This window comes from Trachurus trachurus (assembly GCF_905171665.1).
Source record: "Trachurus trachurus genome assembly, chromosome: 6".
Lineage (NCBI taxonomy): Eukaryota > Metazoa > Chordata > Actinopteri > Carangiformes > Carangidae > Trachurus > Trachurus trachurus.
In genome coordinates, this window is record NC_139897.1 from 1,505,475 (window position 1) to 1,529,174 (window position 23,700).

At 40.5% G+C, this 23,700-nt stretch overlaps 1 protein-coding gene across 5 annotated transcripts in view; it reads left to right on the plus strand.

Annotated features, from left to right (window-relative positions):
* The window catches only part of agbl1 (AGBL carboxypeptidase 1), an 84,060-nt gene extending 66,025 nt beyond the window's left edge, over positions 1-18,035 (plus strand). For all 5 annotated transcript variants that reach the window (XM_083973779.1, XM_083973782.1, XM_083973781.1 and 2 more), the window contains exons 20-27: positions 5,162-5,315; positions 6,321-6,501; positions 8,236-8,365; positions 9,231-9,362; positions 9,464-9,526; positions 11,227-11,340; positions 13,017-13,174; positions 15,079-18,035. In XM_083973779.1, the coding sequence (XP_083829905.1) occupies positions 5,162-5,315; positions 6,321-6,501; positions 8,236-8,365; positions 9,231-9,362; positions 9,464-9,526; positions 11,227-11,340; positions 13,017-13,174; positions 15,079-15,376 (1,230 nt within the window). In that variant the 3' untranslated portion in view covers positions 15,377-18,035. The remainder of the gene's footprint in view (positions 1-5,161; positions 5,316-6,320; positions 6,502-8,235; positions 8,366-9,230; positions 9,363-9,463; positions 9,527-11,226; positions 11,341-13,016; positions 13,175-15,078) is intronic.
* The last annotated feature ends 5,665 nt before the right edge of the window (positions 18,036-23,700 follow it).

The window sequence follows — 23,700 nt, forward strand, 5'->3', positions numbered from 1 at the left end:
ATGGAAGAAGGCGGTCCTAGTCACATGTTTTATGTGGGAGCTGAAGGAAAGGTCCTGGTCAAAAATGACTCCAAGGTTCCGCGCGGTTGTACTCGGGGTCAGGGTGATGCCATCTAGAGTAGCGATCTGATCAGAGAAAGTGTCCCTGAGATGTTTAGGTCCAAACACAATGACCTCAGTTTTATCTGAATTCAGTAGCAAGAAGTTAGAGGACATCCAGGATCTAATGTCTTTCAGACAGTCTTGCAGATTGATGAGCCGGCTTCTGTCATCTGGCTCCATGGACAAGTAGAGTTGCGTATCATCCGCATAACAGTGAAAATTGATTGAATGCTTCCGGATGATGCCACCTAATGGGAGCATGTAAAGAATGAAGAGGATTGGCCCTAAGACTGAACCCTGCGGTACACCATGCGTAACTCTGCTATACTCTGAATGGTCGTTATTAACATTAACAAATTGAAACCTGTCAGATAAGTATGACTTAAACCATTTCAGGGCGGGCCCTTTAATCCCAATTTCATGATCTAGTCTCTGCAGCAGGATGCTGTGGTCGATGGTGTCGAATGCAGCACTGAGGTCCAAAAGTACAAGAACAGAGACGAGACCTCTGTCTGAAGCTATAAGAAGATCATTAGAGACTTTGACAAGTGCTGTTTCAGTGCTATGGTGTTCTCTGAATCCAGATTGGAAAGCTTCAAAGAGCTCGTTGCTGTGCAGATGTTCATGTAGCTGCTCCAGGACAACCTTCTCAAGGATCTTAGAGATGTAAGGAAGGTTGGATATAGGCCGATAGTTGGCTAGGACATCTGGGTCAAGAGAAGGTTTTTTAAGTAAAGGGTTAATGACGGCCACCTTGAAGGCCTGTGGCACGTAGCCTGTGGCTAAGGAAAGATTGATTTGGTTCAGAAAAGAAATGTTAATTAAGGGAAAGACATCCTTAAGTAGTCTTGTCGGGACTGGATCCAGCAGACATGTGGCTGACTTGGAAGAAGTAATTGCAGAAGTTAAGTCTGACAGGTCGATGGGAGAGAAGCTGTCCAAGTGTGTACCAAGTCTGGGAGGTGCTTCTATGGGTACTGTAATCTGTGGTCCGTTACTAGCAATTTTTGTTCTAATATTAACTATCTTTTCGGTAAAGAAAGTTAGGAAGTCGTTACTGCTGAGAGTTGGAGGGATGGATGGCTCAACGACACTATGGTTCTTGGTCAGCCTGGCCACAGTGTTGAAAAGGAACCTGGGGTTGTTCTTATTCTTTTCTATTAAAGATGAATAGTAATTGCTTCTAGTATTACGGAGTTCTTTTTTATATATTAATAAACTATCCTTCCAGGCTTGACGGTCTTCCTCATGTTGGCTGGAATGTGTTTTCCTTTCCAGCTGTCTGGTCTTCATCAATGTGCAGCGTTGCATGTCTGCAGCTCTCTGCTTCTACTGGCTGCTACAGTGGATGTACCCTTTTTCTTCTCTCATATGCACGCAGGACGGAGGTACGTTTTATCAGTCTGTTTTCTGGGAATAATTGACATAAGGAGAAACCAGATACAAGCCGTTTTTTCGTTTTGGAAAAAAAGACGGAAATCAAAATTTCAGTTCGTTTTCTCGTTTTTGGTTCTTATTTAACAAAACGAATTTACCACTCAATATTTTGTTTCCGTGGGTGGGCGGGTCCTCTGATTGGCTAGTGTGCTTCCTTGCCCTGTGCCCTTCAAAATAAAAGTTCCTCAATTTAATAATGTCGACAAAAATATTACTGTAGGCTACACTAGCAGACATAGAGGGCCCCATCACCCACAGTCAAGACTGACACGGCTTCAAATAACAATAATAGTAGGCTATTCATAATGAAAATGAGAACTTATGAAGTTATGATGACTTCAGTGTAGATGTTTAGCCACAAGGTGGCGCAGTTATTACTGTGCGTTCAGACCGAAAGCGTCGAGAGCGTCGCGGTGGCCGGAAGTCATTCATTTTCAATGAGAACCAGCGTCGAGGAGCGTTGAAGAGCGTCAAAGGCGTTGGCGTCGCGTTTTGGCGGCGAGAGCGTCAGGAGAAAGTTGAAATCTCCTGAACTTTATGCTAATGAGCGATGATGCGGAGCAGCGGCAACCAATCAGAGTGTAGATGTCCCCCACTCAACCAACCACAACCGACGTCAACTTCTTTGACGCGCGTCAAAAACGCCAGGGTGTTCAGACCACCAGCGTCGCGGAAAAGCGTCAAGAGCGTCTTTTGACACTTTTGACGCTTTTGGTCTGAACGACCCATTAGGCTACATGAAGAATAGATCTGAGGGCTTTACTACGACGGAGGCTCACAACATATCGTGTGTATTATTGAAAGCGAGGGGTGTGCCTATAGGCTATTAACTAGTGAGTACAGAGTGTCTACTCTGTACAGTGACAAAGACTGTACAGTAACTTCGTTCAATATACAGTAGATACTACTTCAAAGTGGCCATTTCACTCGCGGGGAGCGAGATTCACGCAACGCGTGAAATGTGAGTGACAAAGTGATTACACATAAGAGTATTATGACTGATAGCTCCCCTGGTAGAGCAGCTCCCTCAGTAAGTTGATTCATCCGCTAGTGTGGGTTCGAATATCAGTTTAGGTTGTACCATTGATGTGTTTTCTTTTCTCATCATCATTATGATCACATAAGGCTTAAAGCAGATATCAGCTTCGCGGCCGTTTCGGCTAATGCTGCGTTCAAGGCAGGCTTTTGAAACCGTAAGTTACAGCTTCAAGTCACAACTACGACTTGGTAGCGTTCCAGGTAACCCGTAGCTCGTGTTTTTACCATCCTGTTGTCTGTGAAAGTTCCCTATAACGGCCACTCGTAACTTCCGACCCGTGAACTCGTACCAGATCGAACTGGTATGACTTCACAGGAAGGAAAAACACAAAGTACGAGTTTCTTTGAACGCACCATGAGTTAGCAGCCCCCGCCCTTGTCAGGCATCAATTGGTCCTCGTGCTACGTCACCACATTCACGCGCATCCCTTGGCTGCACACACAGCCCTTCATGCCGTTCTCTCTCCTCATTGGATAACACTTGTATCCCACAAGGAAAATTTTCTCCTCGGGTTACAGCAGAGCAGAGTGACGGAGAGACTCGTGTTTAGGCTGAAATACTTCATGTAAGTGATTGCTGACGGAAAATAGGACTATTTAGGACTTATATTAACAAAAACATTCCACTGATATCTGCTTTAAGTTTGAGCAAATAAATGAGCAAATGAGCATTAATTCTCCGCCGGGCCGAGGCACCAACTTCCCTGCTTGTGTAGCCTACGTATTTGTCTCCAACGGCTTATGACACGCGCCGTCCCTGCAGACTGACAGCCCAGGACAGGTGCTGAAGTGTGGGAGAGGAGGGAGAGACTGGGCTCCGCGGGGCTCTTGCAACTTGCGGCGGATCAGGAAGGGTGGAGGACCGACATGACAGGGGGTCTTGGTCTCCTGGTACCTGTGCTGGCCAGGAAAATGCACAGTGTACACGTGTACATATTTAAGTACACGTTCACATCCCTATAAACATGTACACAAGCAGGGAAGTTGGTGCCTCGGCCCGGCGGAGAATTAATGCTCATTTGCTCATTTATTTACTCAAACTTAAGCCATATGTGATCATAATGATGATGAGAAAAGAAAACACATTAATGGTACAACCTAAACTGAGATTCGAACCCACTCTAGCGGATGAATCAGCTTACTGAGGGAGCTGATCTACCAGGGGAGCTATCAGTCATAATACTCTTGTGTGTAATCACTTTGTCACTCACATTTCACGCGTTGCGTGAATCTCGCTCCCCGCGAGTGAAATGGCCACTTTGAAGTAGTATCTACTGTATATTGAACGAAGTTACTGTACAGTCTTTGTCACTGTACAGAGTAGACACTCTGTACTCACTAGTTAATAGCCTATAGGCACACCCCTCGCTTTCAATAATACACACGATATGTTGTGAGCCTCCGTCGTAGTAAAGCCCTCAGATCTATTCTTCATGTAGCCTAATAACTGCGCCACCTTGTGGCTAAACATCTACACTGAAGTCATCATAACTTCATAAGTTCTCATTTTCATTATGAATAGCCTATATTATTGTTATTTGAAGCCGTGTCAGTCTTGACTGTGGGTGATGGGGCCCTCTATGTCTGCTAGTGTCTGTAGCCTACAGTAATATTTTTGTCGACATTATTAAATTGAGGAACTTTTATTTTGAAGGGCACAGGGCAAGGAAGCACACTAGCCAATCAGAGGACCCGCCCACCCACGGAAACAAAATATTGAGTGGTAAATTCGTTTTGTTAAATAAGAACCAAAAACGAGAAAACAAACTGAAATTTTGATTTCCGTTTTTTTTTCCAAAACGAAAAAACGAAAAAACGGCTTGTATCTGGTTTCTCCTTATGTCAATTATTCCCAGAAAACAGACTGATAAAACGTACCTTGGTCCACGCAGCACTATTTAGAGGAAAACAAAAGAAATGGCTGCAAATTGAAGTGGAAATACATGTCCATGGCTTTTCAACAAAGAAGATGCCCAAAATGAAGTATTGATAGCCATTAATCAAGGCAAACCCATGGTCAGTAAAAGGATATTCAGGCAATTATTGTACAAGTCACAATTTCGATATTGTGACAATGCTATTCATAAAGCGTGACAATGTTATACAACACAGAACATGTCACAAAGATGCTCCGATCTTCTGAGGCTGTAGGCTACTGTTATGTTACACAGTTCCAGCATCTAAGTGCTATTTCAACACACTGTGTTTTGTGTGTCATAGGCAGAGTGTGTGCACTCTGTAAGCCTGACTGTCTTGGTGGCTACTACTCTCTGGGCAGAATGGCCTTAATTTAACAGGAAATAATGTATCACTGACTTGAGACTTATCTGCTGTTACAAGATAGTAACACACTGAGCTAGGAAAGACACTTGTGTGACACTTTGTGCTGCTTTGCACCTGTAAGATAGGACCCAGAGGCTTTCATTCATAACTGCTGCGTCTTTGTTTCTTCCGCATCACCACTGATTACATCCGTCAATGACCCTGGAGAACAAGTTATTTACAAAAGCTTGGGTGTGCATGTGTAGCCTACATCAGAACCTTAATATCTAACCCACGTGTGTGTATTTCTCACGTCCGTCAGGCTCATCTGAAAGTGCTGCAGAAATCCGTGGATCCCTCCAAGGTGTTTTTCCGGCAGCAGATCCTTTGTGGCACGTTGGCTGGAAACCCGTGTCCGGTGGTCACCATCACTGCCTGTCCTACCAGCAGGGCCTGGAAAGACATACACCAGCTACGTGAGTGATAGTCTGTGTGCGTGTCTAAAAAGACAGTGGATATTCTGTATGATCCTGCTGTCCTCAACTTTGACTGAAATCAGAACTAAAATTTTTAGATGTCATTATGGACCATAAACTGAATTGGAAAATGCATATTAATCATGTCAAATCCAAATTAGCCAAATCAATTGCCATATTATACAAGGTAAAAGATATGTTGAACCAGCGTGCTTTGTATATTCTGTATTGTACAATGTTTGTTCCTTACATAACGTACTGTCTAGAAATATGGGGGAATGCATATTCTACCCATACTAAACCGATCTTTATTCTTCAAAAAAGAGCTGTAAGGATTATCACTAAGTCAAATTATAGAGAACCATCAAATGAATTATTTATTAAATTAAGGGCCTTCAAATTTATGTACTTAGTGGACTATAAAATAGCATTGATAATGTACAAAGTGTATAACAACTTGTTACCTTGTAAAATTGTGAACATGTTTAAAAAAAGGGAATGTAGATATGAGCTCCGAGGGAAACGTATGATTGAAAAAACAAAGTCCAGGACTAAAATAAAAGATCAATGTATTTCTGTAAAGGGTGTAAATATATGGAATGCAGTTGATTACGAATTGAAGATGTGCCAGTCAATTTATGAATTCAAACGTTTTGAGAGATGCGGTTGGTGTAGCTGACACTATTATGGAATTATGTTTGGGATTTTGTGCAAAACGATATGATTTTCTGTTTGATGTTTTGAATGATGTGATCTGAATAAGCTGATCATGTAAGAAGGGTAGGCGAAAATAAGTGATACCTTCAGCCTATGCCTTTTCGGTTTGGCTTTTTTCTAGTTGAACTGATGTTTTCTGTTGGACTTTTAATTTTGAATGACCTGACCGAAATAAACACATTTTCATTCATTCATTCAAACTGTCAGTAAGCTGTCACTTACTTCCTAACTCGGACCAGTTCTCCTGACGCTGTACATCATGACTGTCCTGCATCTGTCTCCTTGCAGGGAATCGGCCCTATATCATGCTGACAGGACGCGTCCATCCTGGTGAATCCAATGCCAGCTGGGTGATGAAGGGAACCCTGGAGTTTCTGTGCAGCAATGAGCCGGTGGCCCAGAGACTTAGGGAGGCTTTTGTCTTCAAGATCATCCCCATACTCAACCCAGATGGAGTCATCAATGGGATGTAAGTGAGACAGGGGCCACGACAATGATATCGATGAACAATTTCTTGAACAATAATTGCTGATAACTCATGACAGTAACTTATAGTACTATTAGTAGTATAAAAATGATACTAAATGTAATTTAGTATTTAAAGGTACAATATGTAAGAAATCTAAAGCATCTGGCTGTAAAATCATCCTAATACGTCACAGAGACTTAGGAATAATGTTCATAAAACATACTGAACTCACCAACAACAATAGTACAGCCAAGATATTCGCATTAAAACTTTTTTTTTTTTTGCAGACCGCAAATCATGTTTATGTTTTGAATTTACGTGTTGGCATGTGTCTCCACCTAGCGCTCTCTCCCAATCACAGCGTCAGTGGCATTTCAGCCTCCGGGTTGCCAGTTAAGCTTCCACTGAGCTGTACGGCTGGGAAATAAAAAAAAGATTGTTTTCTATTATCGGTTATTATTGTCATATTTCCTTGATATCACACAGTCGAAATAAGCGGCTTGTCGCTCTGCCTAGTTAGTTTGAGCTGCTGCTAAAGCTAAAGGGAAGAATTACCAAGTGAATGTTAGAAAAGAGGGAGGAAATGTGGCGAAATGGAGCCGATGGTAAATGAAGTGATTGTGAATGTGTGGAGCGGTTCATGAGATGAGACCGGCCCGGTCAGGTCGCCGGTCATCATGTTTAATGATCTCACGTCAGAAAGTGGAAGAGAAACGGAGCAGCACGCGTCGGTTATTATATGGTAAGACGTCTCATATGTTGGCTCATCTCCGCTCGTAGTTACTGTGAGTCAACGCAATAAAACAGTGAGGTTGTTGATGAATATTGATCTTTTTACTCTGCTTTGAGACTTTGAGACTGACTGTGAGTGAGCAGAGCAGGTTATCGCGTCGCTGTCTGGCAACCTAGAGTCTCGGGGGTAGAGGAGGGGAAACAACGCGCTGCTGTGTTTTGAATTTGACTGCAGCAACAATTTTGGCTACATTCTTACATATCGCTCCTTTAAATATTTAGGATGGGCGATATATTGAATTTACTTGGTATGTCAGGGCTTACTCCACGTGGGCTGCAGTAAATAACAATATTGGGAACATCCAGTATGAATGAAGGCCATTACAATTGTTAGCTTGAATGGGAATAATTTATTATGCATCAATATAAGTGATATTACAAAATTACAAATTACAAGTGACATAATTAACTGATATTTTATTCGGTTAATTTTTTAGTTTTCAAGTTTTTATGTATGAAGAAAGGTTCTGACAGATACCAACTCCAGCTTCGAGAGCAGAGGAGATGAGAGAACATGTAATATAATTCAGTCATTTTTATGGTTATAAGCTGTTGTATTTTAACATCATAATGTCATAAAATGTATCTATCATCTGATTGTCTGAGAGAGGTGAGAAGAATGGGACAGGTTTGATTTGATGCCTTTGTCCTGTGTTTTTACCAGAGTAACTGTGCTTGTGGAACAGGACACACTTTATAAATCACCTTGAGTCTTTGGTGTACAACATGTGAATATGGTGTACTCCTTTTTTCCATCCACACAACCTTTTGTTGTCTTGAGGGGCCTCATACCGAGAAAATCGAATACAACCAAAGACAAGTTGAAAACTAGTACTCCTACTGATGTGTAGGATCTAACAGGATCTGTCATTGAAACATTTATCCACTACAGTGCCAGTGCCCCGTAGATCCTCACATGTCTCCTCTGCTATTACTCCTCAGGAACCGCTGTGATCTGACCAGTGAGGACCTGAACCGTCAGTGGAGTAAACCAGACCCTGTCCTGAGTCCGACCATCTACCACACCAAGGGCTTCCTCTACTACCTGAACAGTATAGGACGACGCCCACTGGTGAGACACATAGTCCAAAGTCACTGTTACTGACATACACACCTGCCCTCTGATGCTGTGGTCTCTTCATTCATATTTTTTGGAACACATTCATGCAGCATAGTACTGCAGATTTAAAGAGATAGTTCAACATTTTGGCAAAATGGCCCATTGCCATAATCCCTATAGTTTTGTCGCTGCAAGCTATTTTTAGAACGGCGGAGCAGAGCCGTGAGCTACTCAGAGCTACGCTACGGAGGCTAATGGGATTTCTTGGTTTCCCTCATCAAACTCATCAAATACACAATACAACTCCAAAACGCTCTCTCAAGTTGTGACCTGCACATTCACCACGCTATGAGATAATAACGGAAACGTTACGATGTTTTCGAGGCAAATGCAGAGACTGCTTATAGAAAAACTGCCACCGTGGTGAATGTGCAGGTCACAACTTGTCCACCAGAGCGTTTTGGAGTTGTTGGATTGTGTATTTGATGAGTTTGATGAGGGAAACCAAGAAATCCCATTAGCCTCCGTAGTGTAGCTCTGAGCAGCTCACGGCTCTGCTCCGCCGTTCTAAAAATAGCTTACACCGACAAAGACTATACAGTAGGGATTATGGCAATGGGCTAATTTGCCAAAATGTTGAACTATCCCTGTAAGTTTCATTAGCCTACCAAAAGGGAATAAAGGGAATCTATTTTTTTTTTTAACATTAACCAAATAAGTCTGCTTATACTCTAAACACATTGAAAAACACATGCTTCAGCTGATACAGTTTATCTGACACCTGACATTCAGTGTAGACTGATGAAAAATATAGCGTGAAGAAACAGAATAATGACTGGCTGCTTCAATTAAACTCATGGGTTGCCGCACAACCCAGGTTTTCTGTGACTACCATGGCCACTCGAGAAAGAAGAACGTCTTCCTGTACGGCTGCAGCGTGAAGGAGACTCTGTGGCAGTCAGGCTCTGCTGTGGACACTGTTGGACTGAAGGAGGACCCTGGATACAGGGTAGGAACCACATCTATCTACTGTCTGTCTGTCTGTCTGTCTGTCTATCTGTCTGTCTGTCTGTATGTCTGATATGTATCTATCTGTCTCCCTCTCTGTAGACCTTACCAAAGACCCTGGATAGTATCGCTCCAGCCTTTTCATTCAACAGCTGCAACTATTTGGTAAGAACAATAATTGTAATTGTGATCATTTCTTTAATTAATGAATCATTATTCCTGACATCCTCATTAAAAGTTTGCATTGAAAACAGAATTTGGCATTGTAATAACAATTTTTGGCATTGAAAATAAAATTTGGCATCGTAATAAAAGTTGTATTGACACTGAAACAAGTATTGGCATTGAAAAATGTTGGAACACAGGCGTAAAAAACAATACAATATTTTATTTGGATTTTTAAAAAGTATAGTAGGCTATCATGTAGTTTTCAAAACCCTGACAGTAACTTGGCATTGAAAAAAATAACATTGAAACTGAAAAAAATTATTGAAACACCAGTTTAAATTACTTTTTTTGGTTTCGGTAAAAAAAAAATAATAATAATTGAAACACCAGTGAGACTTGGGGAAAAACTACAGTGTAAAAAACACACACTGAAAAAAGATGGACATGAAGAAGAAATCTGAAGACTGACATTGAAAACTACATGATAATATATATATATTTAATCCAAATAAAATATCGTATTGTTTTTTACGCCTGTGTTCCAACATTTTTCAATGCCAATACTTGTTTCAGTGTCAATACAACTTTTATCACAATGCCAAATTCTGTTTTCAAATGCCAACTTTTAATGTCAGGGAAATGGCTCCATAGAATTATCATTCGTACTGCAATAGCACAAATGATATTTCCAAAGAGCAGTACAGCATGACTTCATACAGCTTTCTTACACTGTCAAACCACGTGCCAGGAGAATCTTTATTTCTGGACCTTTTATCATATTTGATACTTGCCATGCTGTGACTTTTATGACTAGAAATGACCGGTCCATCAGAGAATGATGTTCCTTATGTTCCAGTTCATATAAATTTGATCCCACTTCCAAACAGCCATGTTTCACAAGGACTGATCGATATCCTCTGTCAAGTCTCTTGCTATAGATCATTAAGAACCCCCTGACATGGACCTCTTTACTGATGAATGGATTTATCCAAGTTAAAGTGGCCCTGTTAAACACAACTTTACCAAATAAGACTTTTGTTCTCAACGACTTTTTCATCTCTTGTGGACTAGACGTGTTGTTTCACACTGAAACCTGGTTTATTGCAGGGGAGATTAGTATTAGTCCACCTATTGAGTACAGTATGTCCACCTGACTGTGATATTTTACTGTCATAGTACAACCAAGGTAGGAACGCAAATACATTGCTAACTGCTCTGCAGGATTTATAGTTAGTTAGGGATGTAAAAACTCAAGAAACAGTAATAATTTGATGCAAAATTAGAAACACACTCAAATGCAGGATGAGTCATCATGAGTTTCACAGGAGGAGAAATTTGCTGATGTTTTTGTTTTGCTGTATTGCTCGTCTTTACCAGATGTACTGTAGTTTTGTCAGTTGTGTGCTGTTTTAAAATGTTTAATAAATGAATAAATACATTTGTTTGACTTGATTATCATTATCATTATTATGATTATCTAAATCAACTTTTTGTTATGTGGATTATCATCTTTGTTCTCCTACTCATCACCATCATTATCACCTCATCTTCATCATGGCTTCACCCCTCATTCTTCTTATCAGTACGAGTCTTACCATCACCATCACCATCACCATCATCATCATCATCATCGTCATCGTCGTCATCATCATAACAACATTACTGTGATTTCATATCTGAGCTGCCTCCATCCTCAGGTGGAGAAGTCTCGCTCTGCGACAGCCAGGGTGGTGGTCTGGAGGGAGATGGGGGTGCTTAGGAGTTACACCATGGAGAGCACTTACAATGGCTGTGACCAGGGGATATACAAGGTGTGTGCATGAGTGTGAGACTACTGAGGAAGCACTCAACCAATCTGTGGCCTCATCCCCATCCAGTACAATGAGCATACTGCTGTTTTACAGCTTGTTCATGGGCAGAGGCTGGTGGTGTCACATTGAATGACATCACCAGGGAGCAAATTATTATTATGAGCAATTATTAGCAAAGGTTCTGTTCATGCTACAATCAGCTGATCAAATAAATGTTTTTAATTATTTGTCATTATTATTTATTATGTGGCCCAAACAAAATTCCCACCTGGTGGAACAATAAAGTTTTTCTTGATCTTGATCAGTGTCACTGAGCAGCTGATCAGAGACATGAGCAGTCACTCCAATGATTGTCAATTGTGAGATCACGGTCCATTGGACCACACGCGCAATGGGCTCTTTGCACAGCTCCACTACTTTCTGAACTTAATGCTGCTCCTTTGTTTCCTGTTTTACATTACTGGACAAACTGATTAATCCAGGTGTGTCTGACCATTGTGACTACTCAGACACCCCTGGATTCATCAGTTTGTCCAATAATGTAGAACAGGAAACAAAGGAGCAGCATTAAGTTCAGGAAGTAGTGGAGCTGTGCAAAGAGCCCATACCAACAGTAAGTGCACAATGAATGATAAATGATAGGAACATAGAGAAACAATATGATTGTGTGAAAAGGTGAAATGTTTCCCCATATGTGAAGCTGAAGCAAGTAGCATGACCTTACATTTTTAATTATACTCAAATGTAAGCAGTTACTGTATATAACAATAAGTACGGATAAAGACAGAAAGCTGTGTTCTCTCTTTGGACTGAAGTGAAATCAATGTAGCAATAAGCACATACATGATGGGAGAACACTGAGAGGTCACGTAGGACCAGGGCCGTTGCTAGGAATTCTGGGCCCCCTTAAAGAATACTAAAGTGGGCCCCTCCCCCTAACTTTTCCTTAGACTACGTATGTATTATAGTTTTTTATTTAGCCTTCTTTGTTTTGATGCTAATGCAGCATTACACTGCAAAAACTCAAGTATCTTAGCAAGAATATTTGTCTTATTTCTAGTCAAAATGTCATTTCTAGTCAAAACAAATCTAATTATACTTAAAACAAGACACATCATATTAAAAGTAGCTTGTTTTTAGACACTTTTTACTTCTTTCAAGCAGATTTTCACTTGGAATAAGTAGAAAAAATCTGATAGTGGAGCAAGTTTTTCTTCCTTATTACAAGCACAAAAAACTTACTTTCACTGGCAGATTTGTCTATTTATTGTGAAAATTATCTAAAAACAAGTACATTTTTAGGTAATGAGTCTTATTTCAAGTGGAAAGAGATTAGTTTTGAATAGAAATTAGACATTTGGACAAGAAATAAGACAAATATTCTTGGAAAGATGTTGTACTATGAGTATTAGTCAGGGTCTTACGCAGAATAAATCAGTCATACAAAGATTAGACTACTGGGGTTTTTTATGGGCCCCACTGGGCACTGGGCCCCTAGAATTATAATCACCTTTCTCCCCTATACAACGGCCCTGTGTAGGACTCATGTAAAACAATCTAGATCAAACAGCAAACAATAATTGGTAATAAGTAGACGAGTGGCTGCATGTTTTCAAATGTATGATGAATACACCTCTCTTGATTACAAAGTAGTGTTACTGTGTGTGTGTTTACAGGGCCTGCAGACAGGAACCAGGGAGATGGAGGAGATGGGGATGAAGTTCTGCCACAGTCTGCTGTCTTTGACCAAAGATATGAGGGCTCTTTACAGCAGGACACTCATCAGCAACATTGACCAGGACCACAGCAGCATCATGGACCACAAGTCTCACAAGTAAGACACCGTGCGGTTCTGGGCTATCCTCATTGTTGAAGGTGGGATGACTCTGAACCAGACTTTGCTTCAGGGTTAGGGTTAGTACTCACGGCTGATAAAACCTGCAGACATACTATAGAAGGGAAATGTTGCAGGGAAAATGTCTTTTAATTTTTTTTTTAAACAACGTTGTTTATTAGATTTTCAAGTAAGCCAAAATTTACAGAAGTATTGCATATCTGGTGAATCTATAGAAAATGTGTCCCAAACAACAATAACACATGCATGTAGGCTCATACTCAAACTTATACACTACCATACGCTCTCACATGTTACAAGATATGTAAGAGAAAGAGATTGTACATGTGAAGGCAAATTATCATGTATATGGAACAACATGATAGTGAATGTACTGTATAACAGAATGATATGGGATGTGTGTAAGAATAGTTGTTTGTGTTAGAGAGTTTGATTGAAACAGAAGGGAACTTGATAGGAAAAAATGGGAGCCAATTGACCCTTCGCCAACTCCTCCCACAAACGGCTATTGTCCAATCCTACGTTAGCAACCGTAACTATAGGCCTGGCAAGCTTTCGGCAGTTGAGTCATTACGTTTGCTTTTGTGGACACATTTTGAGACTAGGATGAAAAACATTTGTTTGTAGAGAAGGATGTTGCTGCTGCTGCTGCGGCTGCTGCTACGGCGGCGGCGGCGGCAATATAGAGATGTTCAGATACGAGCGGACTTTTTTTTCGACTTGAGCAAGTGTAAATATGGGGATAACTATATGTTCACCTCCGAAATGACAGGCGAGGGATCCTCCAGGCAGGGACTGCTTTCACTGACTCATACAGCGGTGGGAGAAAAAAAACAGCAGCCAAAGCTGTATGTGGTTCACAATCGCCCAAAAACTTGCAGTTTGACAACGTTTCATGACCAGTGAGATGACCTAAGTCTTGGTGGGTTGATAGACGGTAAAATGACCAGCCCTTACTGCAGTGGCGAAAGTAGTCTGCTACGGGCCCCAATGCAAAATGATTGAAGTTATTGCTATAACAACAGGGGCCGATGTTAGGGCTTATGTTAGAGACAGGCCTCTATATGGGACAGGCTTTTTAAAATTATTATTATTAGGCCTATTAATTTCAAACAATTCTGATGCTCAGCAAAGATGGAAAATCTATAACATAATGAAATGGTTCTGTTGTTACTGTTTAAAAGAGTTAGGATAGAAGGGAAGGGTTGGAGGGATGGAGAGCAGCATTCATTTACAAGTTTAATCTGCACCAATTACACTTTTCCTAAATAAATGTGTGCTCCGGCCACAGACTGTACTACGTAATAGGCTAGCGGCTCTTCCCTTGGCTTTTTATTTTTTATTTTTGCAGGGATAAAAAACTGAATGACCAGATATTGAAAGCAAATCCCCATAATCCAGAATAACATCAATGAATTACAGTAATGATGTAAAAGCCAAGATGTTAATACAGTACCACCAATTGATAATTTTATTTTTTGAAATGTTTAATTTACTGTAATTTTTACCAGAGTTCACCACAGGCCTTTTTTGGCCACGGGCACTAATGCAACGGCATTACTTGCATTAATGGTACTTTCGCCACTGCTCTGTACATTGTCCAGTCGTGTCGTTGAACAGATGTTTTATCCTCCTGCGCGAGTCATGTCACTAAAAACTCTGAATGATCTTTGTGACGTCTTCTCTCTATTATCTCAGAACAGTTTATCCAGAAATGTTCTGATATTTCCTTTGAAATCGATACCAAATATTGCCAGGAGCATGGCTGGGAGTGAAAGCTTGCCCGGCGTAGCAACAGTAACCAAGGGGGCGGGGCTTACGCGAAGGATCAATTCTCAGTGTTTGATTGGAATATGATAAATATCTCCTCTCCTCTCCTCCAGCTGCTTTGAAGATGATGAACCTCCATGTGTTGAGGAGATTGAATACTCCACAGACTGCCCCCCACTCAAAGGCACTGATCTGGATTCAGATATCAACAGCAGCATGGTCAGCCCTGATGGAGACGAGTTCATCGATGAAGGTGACAGGGGAGGAAAACAGCAGCAAGACGGCGTCGACCAGTCGAGTCTGAAGAACCGGTTGTTTCCTCACCTGTTCAGACAGGCATCCGAGACGCCGAGTGAGAAGAAACACACGTGTAACGTTGGGAGCATCTCTAACGGACACTTGAATAGTTAAAGGAGCAGATGTTGATTTGTTAGTAGCTGCTGGCATCTTAAAAACAAAATTCATACCTTAGACTGTATCTGTTTGTTTTAGTCAGAAGAAAAGGAATTAAATACAGATAACTTGTTTATTTATCTGTTTACAGAATGTGAGCTACAGTAGAGCAAGGCTCTAGTATGAACGTGGATGAACATAAAGATGAACGTGGCCTCAGTTTTATCACCCATAGGTTTATAGGAACGGTTTTGAAGCTCAAAGTGGGCTGTTCTAATGTCGCCCTCTTGATATTATGCTGCTGAACTTCTTGTCAATACAAAATTAATTTTAAATTAGTGAGTAATATATAAAAAAAAAAAATCACCCCTGTACAGTTGGCATGAAGGACGGAATCAGCCATTTTTGTACCAGGCTGTGGACATGTTTATTTCTGCTGGAAAGTTACTTCCTTTAAAGGGACAACGAGGAGTTTCTATTTGGTTATAAAAAAGTCTCACGTTAATGTGGATGAATCTCCGCTACCCACACTTGTTAATGGGCCCATTTTCGATAAATATATCGTTTTGTCTCTATCGTTATTTTGTTATTATTAGTGGTGGCTCGACCAGTGTTTCCTTACTTTCAGTTTCGTGGCGAGTCATGAGAATAACGCCGCCGAATCGCCGTTTATGGTCGGAACTACGACGGTATGTGATCGTCTTTGAACCTCTGACTTTAATTCTTGATGAATGAAAACATGAGTCTGTCTTGCGCCGGTCAAATAATTTTACGGTGCGCGGAGGCTCATAAATGTAGTGTGAAAACGCTTCGCTTTTCCAAAACTCCTCGTTGTCCCTTTAACGTGGGGGAATATCAGGACTGACTCGCTTTTGGATCCAGCCTCAAGTGGCCATTCAAGGATGTGCAGTTTTTGGTAATTCTGTGTTGGCTTCATTTTTCTGCCTTGTGGTGCCACTTCATCATGACACACAATAGATATACTGATATTTTGAAATCTTCCTTGTAGAGCCTCACAAAAGATTTAACCCATCCTATTTTCTATAATCTGTTTTATCACCCGCCCAAATCATTTTGTCTTCTTGTCAATTTGTGTAATACCAAGCCACATTCCAATAAGTTTATTGATATCTAATTGGTTGATCTGGACATATAAATATTGGATACAGACAGGAGAGTTACTTCGCCATTCACTGTTTCACTATCACTGTGTTCATACTGAATGGCTTGACTGATGAGGACCGTACTGTATGGTTTTAGTTTCAGCTAATCAATTAGATTTGATGTTACTGGAGCTGCTAAAGTAGAGCTGCTCAGTTTTACAGTATTACAAACCTTACTTTTAATAAAATATACCATATATAATTATGCATATATACAATATATACATAAACCACTTGTTGTTTTATTGACCTCCAGGGCCCGCAGAGCCACAATCAGACTTAATGTTTCTTTGGCCAACACGTGTCAGAGGATACACACCTTGTTATAGACATTCTTGGTGACCAGAAGATGAAACCTTGTGTTTGTCTTGACCTACTCTTGACCTGGTCACAAACATAAAGTACAGTAATGTGCCAGGATCATGCTCCCTAAGGGATACAGTATGTGTTCTTGTTTTATTATGAATCTGTGCTTTTGTTTCACAGAAACTCTGGAACCATTGTACCATTGTACAAGCATCGCCATTGTTTCATCCCCACTGTAACGTGTTTTATTAATACTTGATTTTTTAAATATAATGTTATGAATAAGAATAATTATGAATATGATAGGCTTATGGGATGTTCTCAGATCTTTTCATTTTTCCTGCATTCAAATTTTCAACAAACACCATGTCCTAAATCAGACAAATAAACAATTTCAACTTCATGATGACAGCAGTGGAAAATAATCTATCCCTAAAGAATACTCATAATTGTAACACCAATATAGCATCCAGCCATCATTGAGTGTTGTATGTATATTTACACACACACACACAATCCCCCAACAGTGAGTCACACACTATTCCGACTTTTATCATTATAAATGAGCATTTCAATCATTGGTCACTGATCAAATAAGGACAAATTCTCTTATCCTCTCCTAGCAGAAACAGTCTTACATTAACTTTTATCTGTATCACATGCTCATCATCAGACAAAAGAGAAAAACATTCAAAAATGTATTGGTAATTCCATCATTTAATATATCTTTAGTATGACTTGATCTTTAGTATTGGAAAAATAATTTTGTTTTATTCCAGTCATATGATCATATTGTTTACATTTCACTTGTTTTTCACTTAATGTCACTGTAACTGAATTTACCCTCGGTTATCTGTGTATCACATCATATATCATATCATATATCATATCATATCATATCAATACTTTGCCCATGCTTCTGAAAAAAAACATGGCTGTAGCTGCTCCACTTAACCAGGGTTAACTGAACCACTTAAAAACCACCCTCATAGTACATGTTATCAAGACAAACAATGTTAATGACTAAAGTTATCATATGTATGTTGACCCTGATTCAGAGCACAGGAATCAGGTATTACACCAAATTGACACCAAGGTAAACATACAGGTATGCTATAGTAAACCATGGGGATGTATTTACAACCATGGAAAGTCACAGCAATAGAAGATGAAGAGATGAGGAGGCTAAATATGCATGAATTGTCAGTGTCAGACCTAGTCTAGAGTGATGTTTGGTGTGAATGGTTGGTGTAACGTGTGTTATGATCTAGATTTTATGAGATACATGTAATTTGCAGTGACACATGTAAGATGTAAGGCATGTGCAATAAATGTGTTTGTATTGTGGAGGAAATGTCTAACTGGAAAAATATGTCATGATTGATGATGAGTGCAGGGTGACATGGTGGTTCAGTGGTTTAACACTGTCGCCGTCCGGGCCTGCAGCCTTTATGTGTGGATGTTCTCCCTGGGCCAGAGTGGGCCCCCTCCGGTCTTCAAAAAGTTGAAATTGCTTCACAGGAAGAGAAAATACGTTGATTTTGAAAAACACTCGACAGAACAATTAACACAGGGATAAAGGATTAAAACTGGCAAAATCAATTTTTCATTTCTTGAGGCCTTATCAAAATCCCTTAAAATGTGACCACATGACACCAGTTTTATCTTCTCTTCACTGGCTCCAAATCAAATTAGACTAATATATGCTCAAAGTTATAGGACTTGCTCCTTCACATTTCTTATAACCATATATTCCATCTTATGCTCTTTGTTACGATAATTGTTGCTGCTGCAGAGTCTTTTCCAGCTGTTGATATGAGACAGGTCTGGGACCGTTTAGTGGCTGTTTTTGTAGCTGCAACCAGAACCAGGATGAGAGAGACAGGATCCGGAAAACGATGGATGCACCTTTCCGTCAAAATAAAAGCACCAAGCTAATAACAACGTGGTGAAACTTTTTAATTTAAAGAATATACAGTACTTTACAAGAAATCCCCGAACCATTCAGTTAACCTTTCTCTTTTACTGTATTTAATTGTATTATTGTGTATTTCAGTTGTATGTTTTATTTAATAGGCATTTGATCGAAATCGGCATCTTTTCGAAAAAGTTTGGGGCGGTGGGGGCAAAGGGAGATAAATTGTGTGATGCTCGCCATGAAGCATGCTCCATCGTCATTATCAACAACAACCACAACAACAATATAACATTGCCAACATTGCTGCCTGATAATGTTACACCTGTCAAAACGGTGAAAGAGGATGCAACGAGACACAAGAGGCCTATATAGGCTACTGTATATATATATATATATATATATATATATATAGTTAAGGTCAAAATTATTAGCCCCCATGCAACTTTTTAACATTTCCCTAAAATAATGCCCAATGTTAGCAATATTCATAAAATTTTATTTAGTAAATCATTCATCAATGATATGACCCCATTTTGGTACACTTTGGAATGTGAAATAAATATTCAAGATTTATTTATGAACAATTTGGTAAAAATTGAGATGGTCAAAATTATTAGCCCTCTATGGGATTTTTTGCTTGCTTTTTCTGCTAACTCGGTTTGAAACCACACCTGAGCAGTCAAAAAACACAAGATTTCCAAAACTTTGGAGCGCAAAATAATCAGAGATGTCAACAAGAAACCCTAGACCTCTGCAAAGACGATTGTTGCTGAACTGGCTTCATCTGGACATGATGTTTCATGCAAGACTGTTGTGAGGGCTCTTCATCGTGGTGCATGCCCAAACAGCTCATGTGTAGTTTCATCAGACCAAAGCACAGACTTCCAAAACTCACCCTAATGTTTCAAATTGTCTCTGGCAAAGTTCAGTCAAACTTTGATGTGCTGCCGTGAGAGCAAAGGGGTTTTTCTTGGACGATGACCATTAAGTCCATCAGGGGTCGCGTTAACCGGATATTTTCCGTCATTGACCGTTTTTTTAAAACGGTGACGGAAAGATTTTGAGGCCATCCATCATTTTGACAGATTGCAATTCACAGCCATGGCCGTCTGGCCATGTGCATTTGTTTACAATGAAGCCGGCGGATAATCAATAAATGGAGCGGTGGATAACGATATAAAACATATACAATGTCACAAAGTCACTACGGTGAGAATTAGATTAAAAAAAAAAAAAAAAACTCACAGCTGGCTGGTGCGCTCAGTAGAAAACGCTGTAGTACATCCTCTAGGCCTGTGTGGAGCGTGTGTGGCGCTGTAGCGCTGCCACACATAAACACTAACAACAGAGAAGAAGACAGAAAGCTTCCCCGCAGTATTCAAACTCCTTCAAGTGGATTAAATGTTGACTGGGAGTCGTGTCAGTGCAAATATGACGGTCGATAATGATTTAACGGGCGAGATTTAGCTGCAGTGTCCGAGGGACCGACAGTAGTCAGCTGTTGTTAAGTTACGTAGCTGTAGCTACACAGCGGTGTGTCTCGGTACAGGTAGAGTGGTGGGGGTAGGACCTCTATGGGTAGGACATCACCGTTTCACACACTCGCCGCGCACAACTCTTCTAAAGGTAACGTTAAGCCTTCTTTTAATGTATTTTGCCCGCCATGGCATTGTGTATAACACTTAAAGCTGAGTGGGTCTTGTCCTGTCTGAATGTATGCTGCATCTGGCTGTGTGGTCTATAGCTTCAGTTGTTTCAGTGATGCGCAATGGCTGCGTGCGTGCGTAAAAGAGAAATGAGAGGCAGAGAGAGAGAGAGAGAGAGAGAGAGAGAGAGAGAGAGCTAATGCCAGTGCACTATGCGGTGCCTATGTGAAAACGTGCTCCTTTGGATGTTTTGGTATAACACATGGGTTAGCATGTTGATTGTTGACAGAAAACTGATGTCATCTAACGTTGTATTTAGATGTTGAGTGGCAGAAAGTGACCCCCGCATTCACTGATGACCCACAGTTAGATGTGCTCTGACGCAGACTCTGCTCCGGAGCATTCTCTGTTCAATTTGTTTGGACTTGATATGAATTAAACATGAATTAAAATTGAATGCTATATGGCATTATTATCATTTTAAAAAAATTAAAGTGACCGGTAAAAATAGATTATGACGGAATTTTTATGACCCCGTCAGTCAAAATGACCGGCGACGAAAAAGTCTAGCGCAACCTCTGATATATATATATATATATATATATATATATATACACACACACACTATATATTATATATATATATATATATAAATTATTATATATATATATATATATATATATATTTTTTTTTTTTTATCACATCGTGATATTAAAAGTAACATTGCGGAGTTTTTCGGCCTTAAAATATTGTTTCCAGACTCATTGCAATGGTAGAAAAATGGTTAATAGGATGAATGGTGCTGCCGCCGCAGCCTGAGCGGGGTCGCATCGGCTGAAACTGCACTATGTAACAATTCCCTGCACGGGTACGAAACACTGCCCCCCCTCCTCCCCCCTCCCCTCTGCGTCGAGGGAGAGACGTGGTGGGTAAAAGCGAAACTACGTTTCTCCTCCGCTCGTCCTCGCCGTTGTTGCCGCCGCCGCCGCCCCAGAGCCAGTCTACGACGAGCCTTACCACTCTCCATATCGAAATTGGTTGCAGTTCCACCAGAATTCCACTAGGAGTGATCGCGGGCGAGTGCAGAATGAATGGGATCCTATGGAGCTAGAGGGCTAAATTTGTCCCTTTCACCTGGTAATCGTCGCAAATACTGTTGTATTTTCTTAAAGTTCAATATGGATTATAGGTTGGAAGTGAAATTGTTGAGAAGTTTTGTCCTTTTAATTTCCTACAGGTTGGGCTGTTGTTGGCCATAACACGCTAGCATTCTGCTAATGAATGCTGACTGGTCAGTGACGGACTTGATCCCACCTGATGACAAAATAGCTGTAAAACAGGCGAAAAGCTGTTTTATTTCCTGCTGTAACGTTGTTATTATGCACTTTATTAACTTTATGTACCCAGGAGCTCACAAAGAAATTTCTTCATAAAAAGGTGCAATGCCCACATTGCAGACTTACGGAGAAACGAAGATGCAACGGTGAGAAGTGCTTTGAAGAGTGTCTGTGTAGATGCCACAAATGGAATTTCTGCTGTCCAAAAATCTAGGCATGGCTTTTCTGTGCCTATTCATGTGCAAAAGAGAACCTGGGGCCACCATCATAAGGTGCAGTGTGAGCTTGAAGACTGCAGACTGTATCATTTGATGGCAGTCCGAAGTGGATTGAACTTCAGCCAATGTGAGCACATCCCCTCACTTGAAAATTGCACAGAAATTGCCACCAAGGAATTTCTCAAAGAGGAAGTTCTGTCTGAAATTGTTGATTTGAATTTTTTTGGTGAGGCTAAAAAGGCCACTTGCTTAAAAAAGCAAAAAAAGGACCCTAAGAAATGTAGCTTTTCAGTCCATGAGCCGGCTTTGCATCATTATAGTCGCCTTGGGAGGGTGATGGTAACGTACAACGCAACAGCTAACCATGTGTTCACACCAAACGCGATGGAATCGTCCATAACGCGAGTATCGCGTCGCTTGACACATTTGTCACATTTTTGATCATGGCTTCATCGCTTGAATCGCACAATGACGCAACCCACCTCCCTATAAATACATATGAAATATTCTTCCATTCCATTTTTCAGAAAAAGGGTCCTATGTTCCCCAGTATGTATTGCAACCGGGGAACATAGGACCCTTTTTGGGAAAACCGGGGAACATAGGACCCTTTTTCAAAAAGAAGGACCTGGGGAACAGAGGTACAGTCCCCCATCGCGTTTGGTGTGAACGCACAGTAACACCTGGCATTGCCCTTGTGCGAAACCTAGATTGTCCTGCGTCCACAAAAACAACAGTAAGTGGCATTTATTTCAGACAAACCCAGACCTGTTTCAAACAGAGATCCCCCCAAGTTCACCCAAACAGCAACAAGGCACTGTGTATCCACCATCTGGTGAAAAGTTGAAGCAGCTTGTTCACTACATCTACAAGCATAAAAAGCTCCCAGACAGCCTATGATGACCTTGTAAAACCAAGGCCAAGTTACATTATGGAGTTGCATCCAATAGAGACAAATTGCACCATCTGTCCAGGGTTAGTACAACTTGATGAGTCAAAACTCATCTCCGAAAATGCCAGGATAATCACCGTCAATGGTGTCATTGAACCTAAGTTTTTCATTTCATTTATTTAGATCTCCATTAGCTTCGGCAAAGGCCATTGCTATTCTTCCTGGAGTCTACTTTCACAGATGAACTGTCCATTGCAGTCGATAAATACAAAAACACATCACACCATAAACACAATAACAACATCCATAACCACTACAACTCACAACGATCTACAAGACAAAACAAGACAAAACAACAAAACATAAACAATACAAACAACATATACATATTACTGGACCTTATTCATTTCCACAGTGTAGCTAGCTATTAACCATAGTTGTGAAATAATCAGATGTTTAAAGACATTCGTTCCTCATAATTACATTAACTTACAGACAGTACCCAATACACAAGCAGACTGAAGATATTTCAAGTAAATCAGACAAATACTAATTAATTGTGCCAAATAGCTTCAGCTAGATAGACAGTTGTTTGACTAATAAGTGTTCTTTCAGTAGCTCTTTAAATCTGTATTTGTTATGTTCTTGGATGATATGTCGTGGTAGAGCATTCCATATCACCATGGCCCTATACATTACCGTGCTTTTCATCTTGTTTGTTTTTACTTTGGGTAAGGTGAATTTACCCTCCGTAGCATGTCTTGTTTTATAACAATGCTCATCTGAACTGAAAGACAAACGTTTATATAGAACCCTTGGCAATTTGGTCACAGACAGTCTTCTAATAACAGCTGCTACTGAG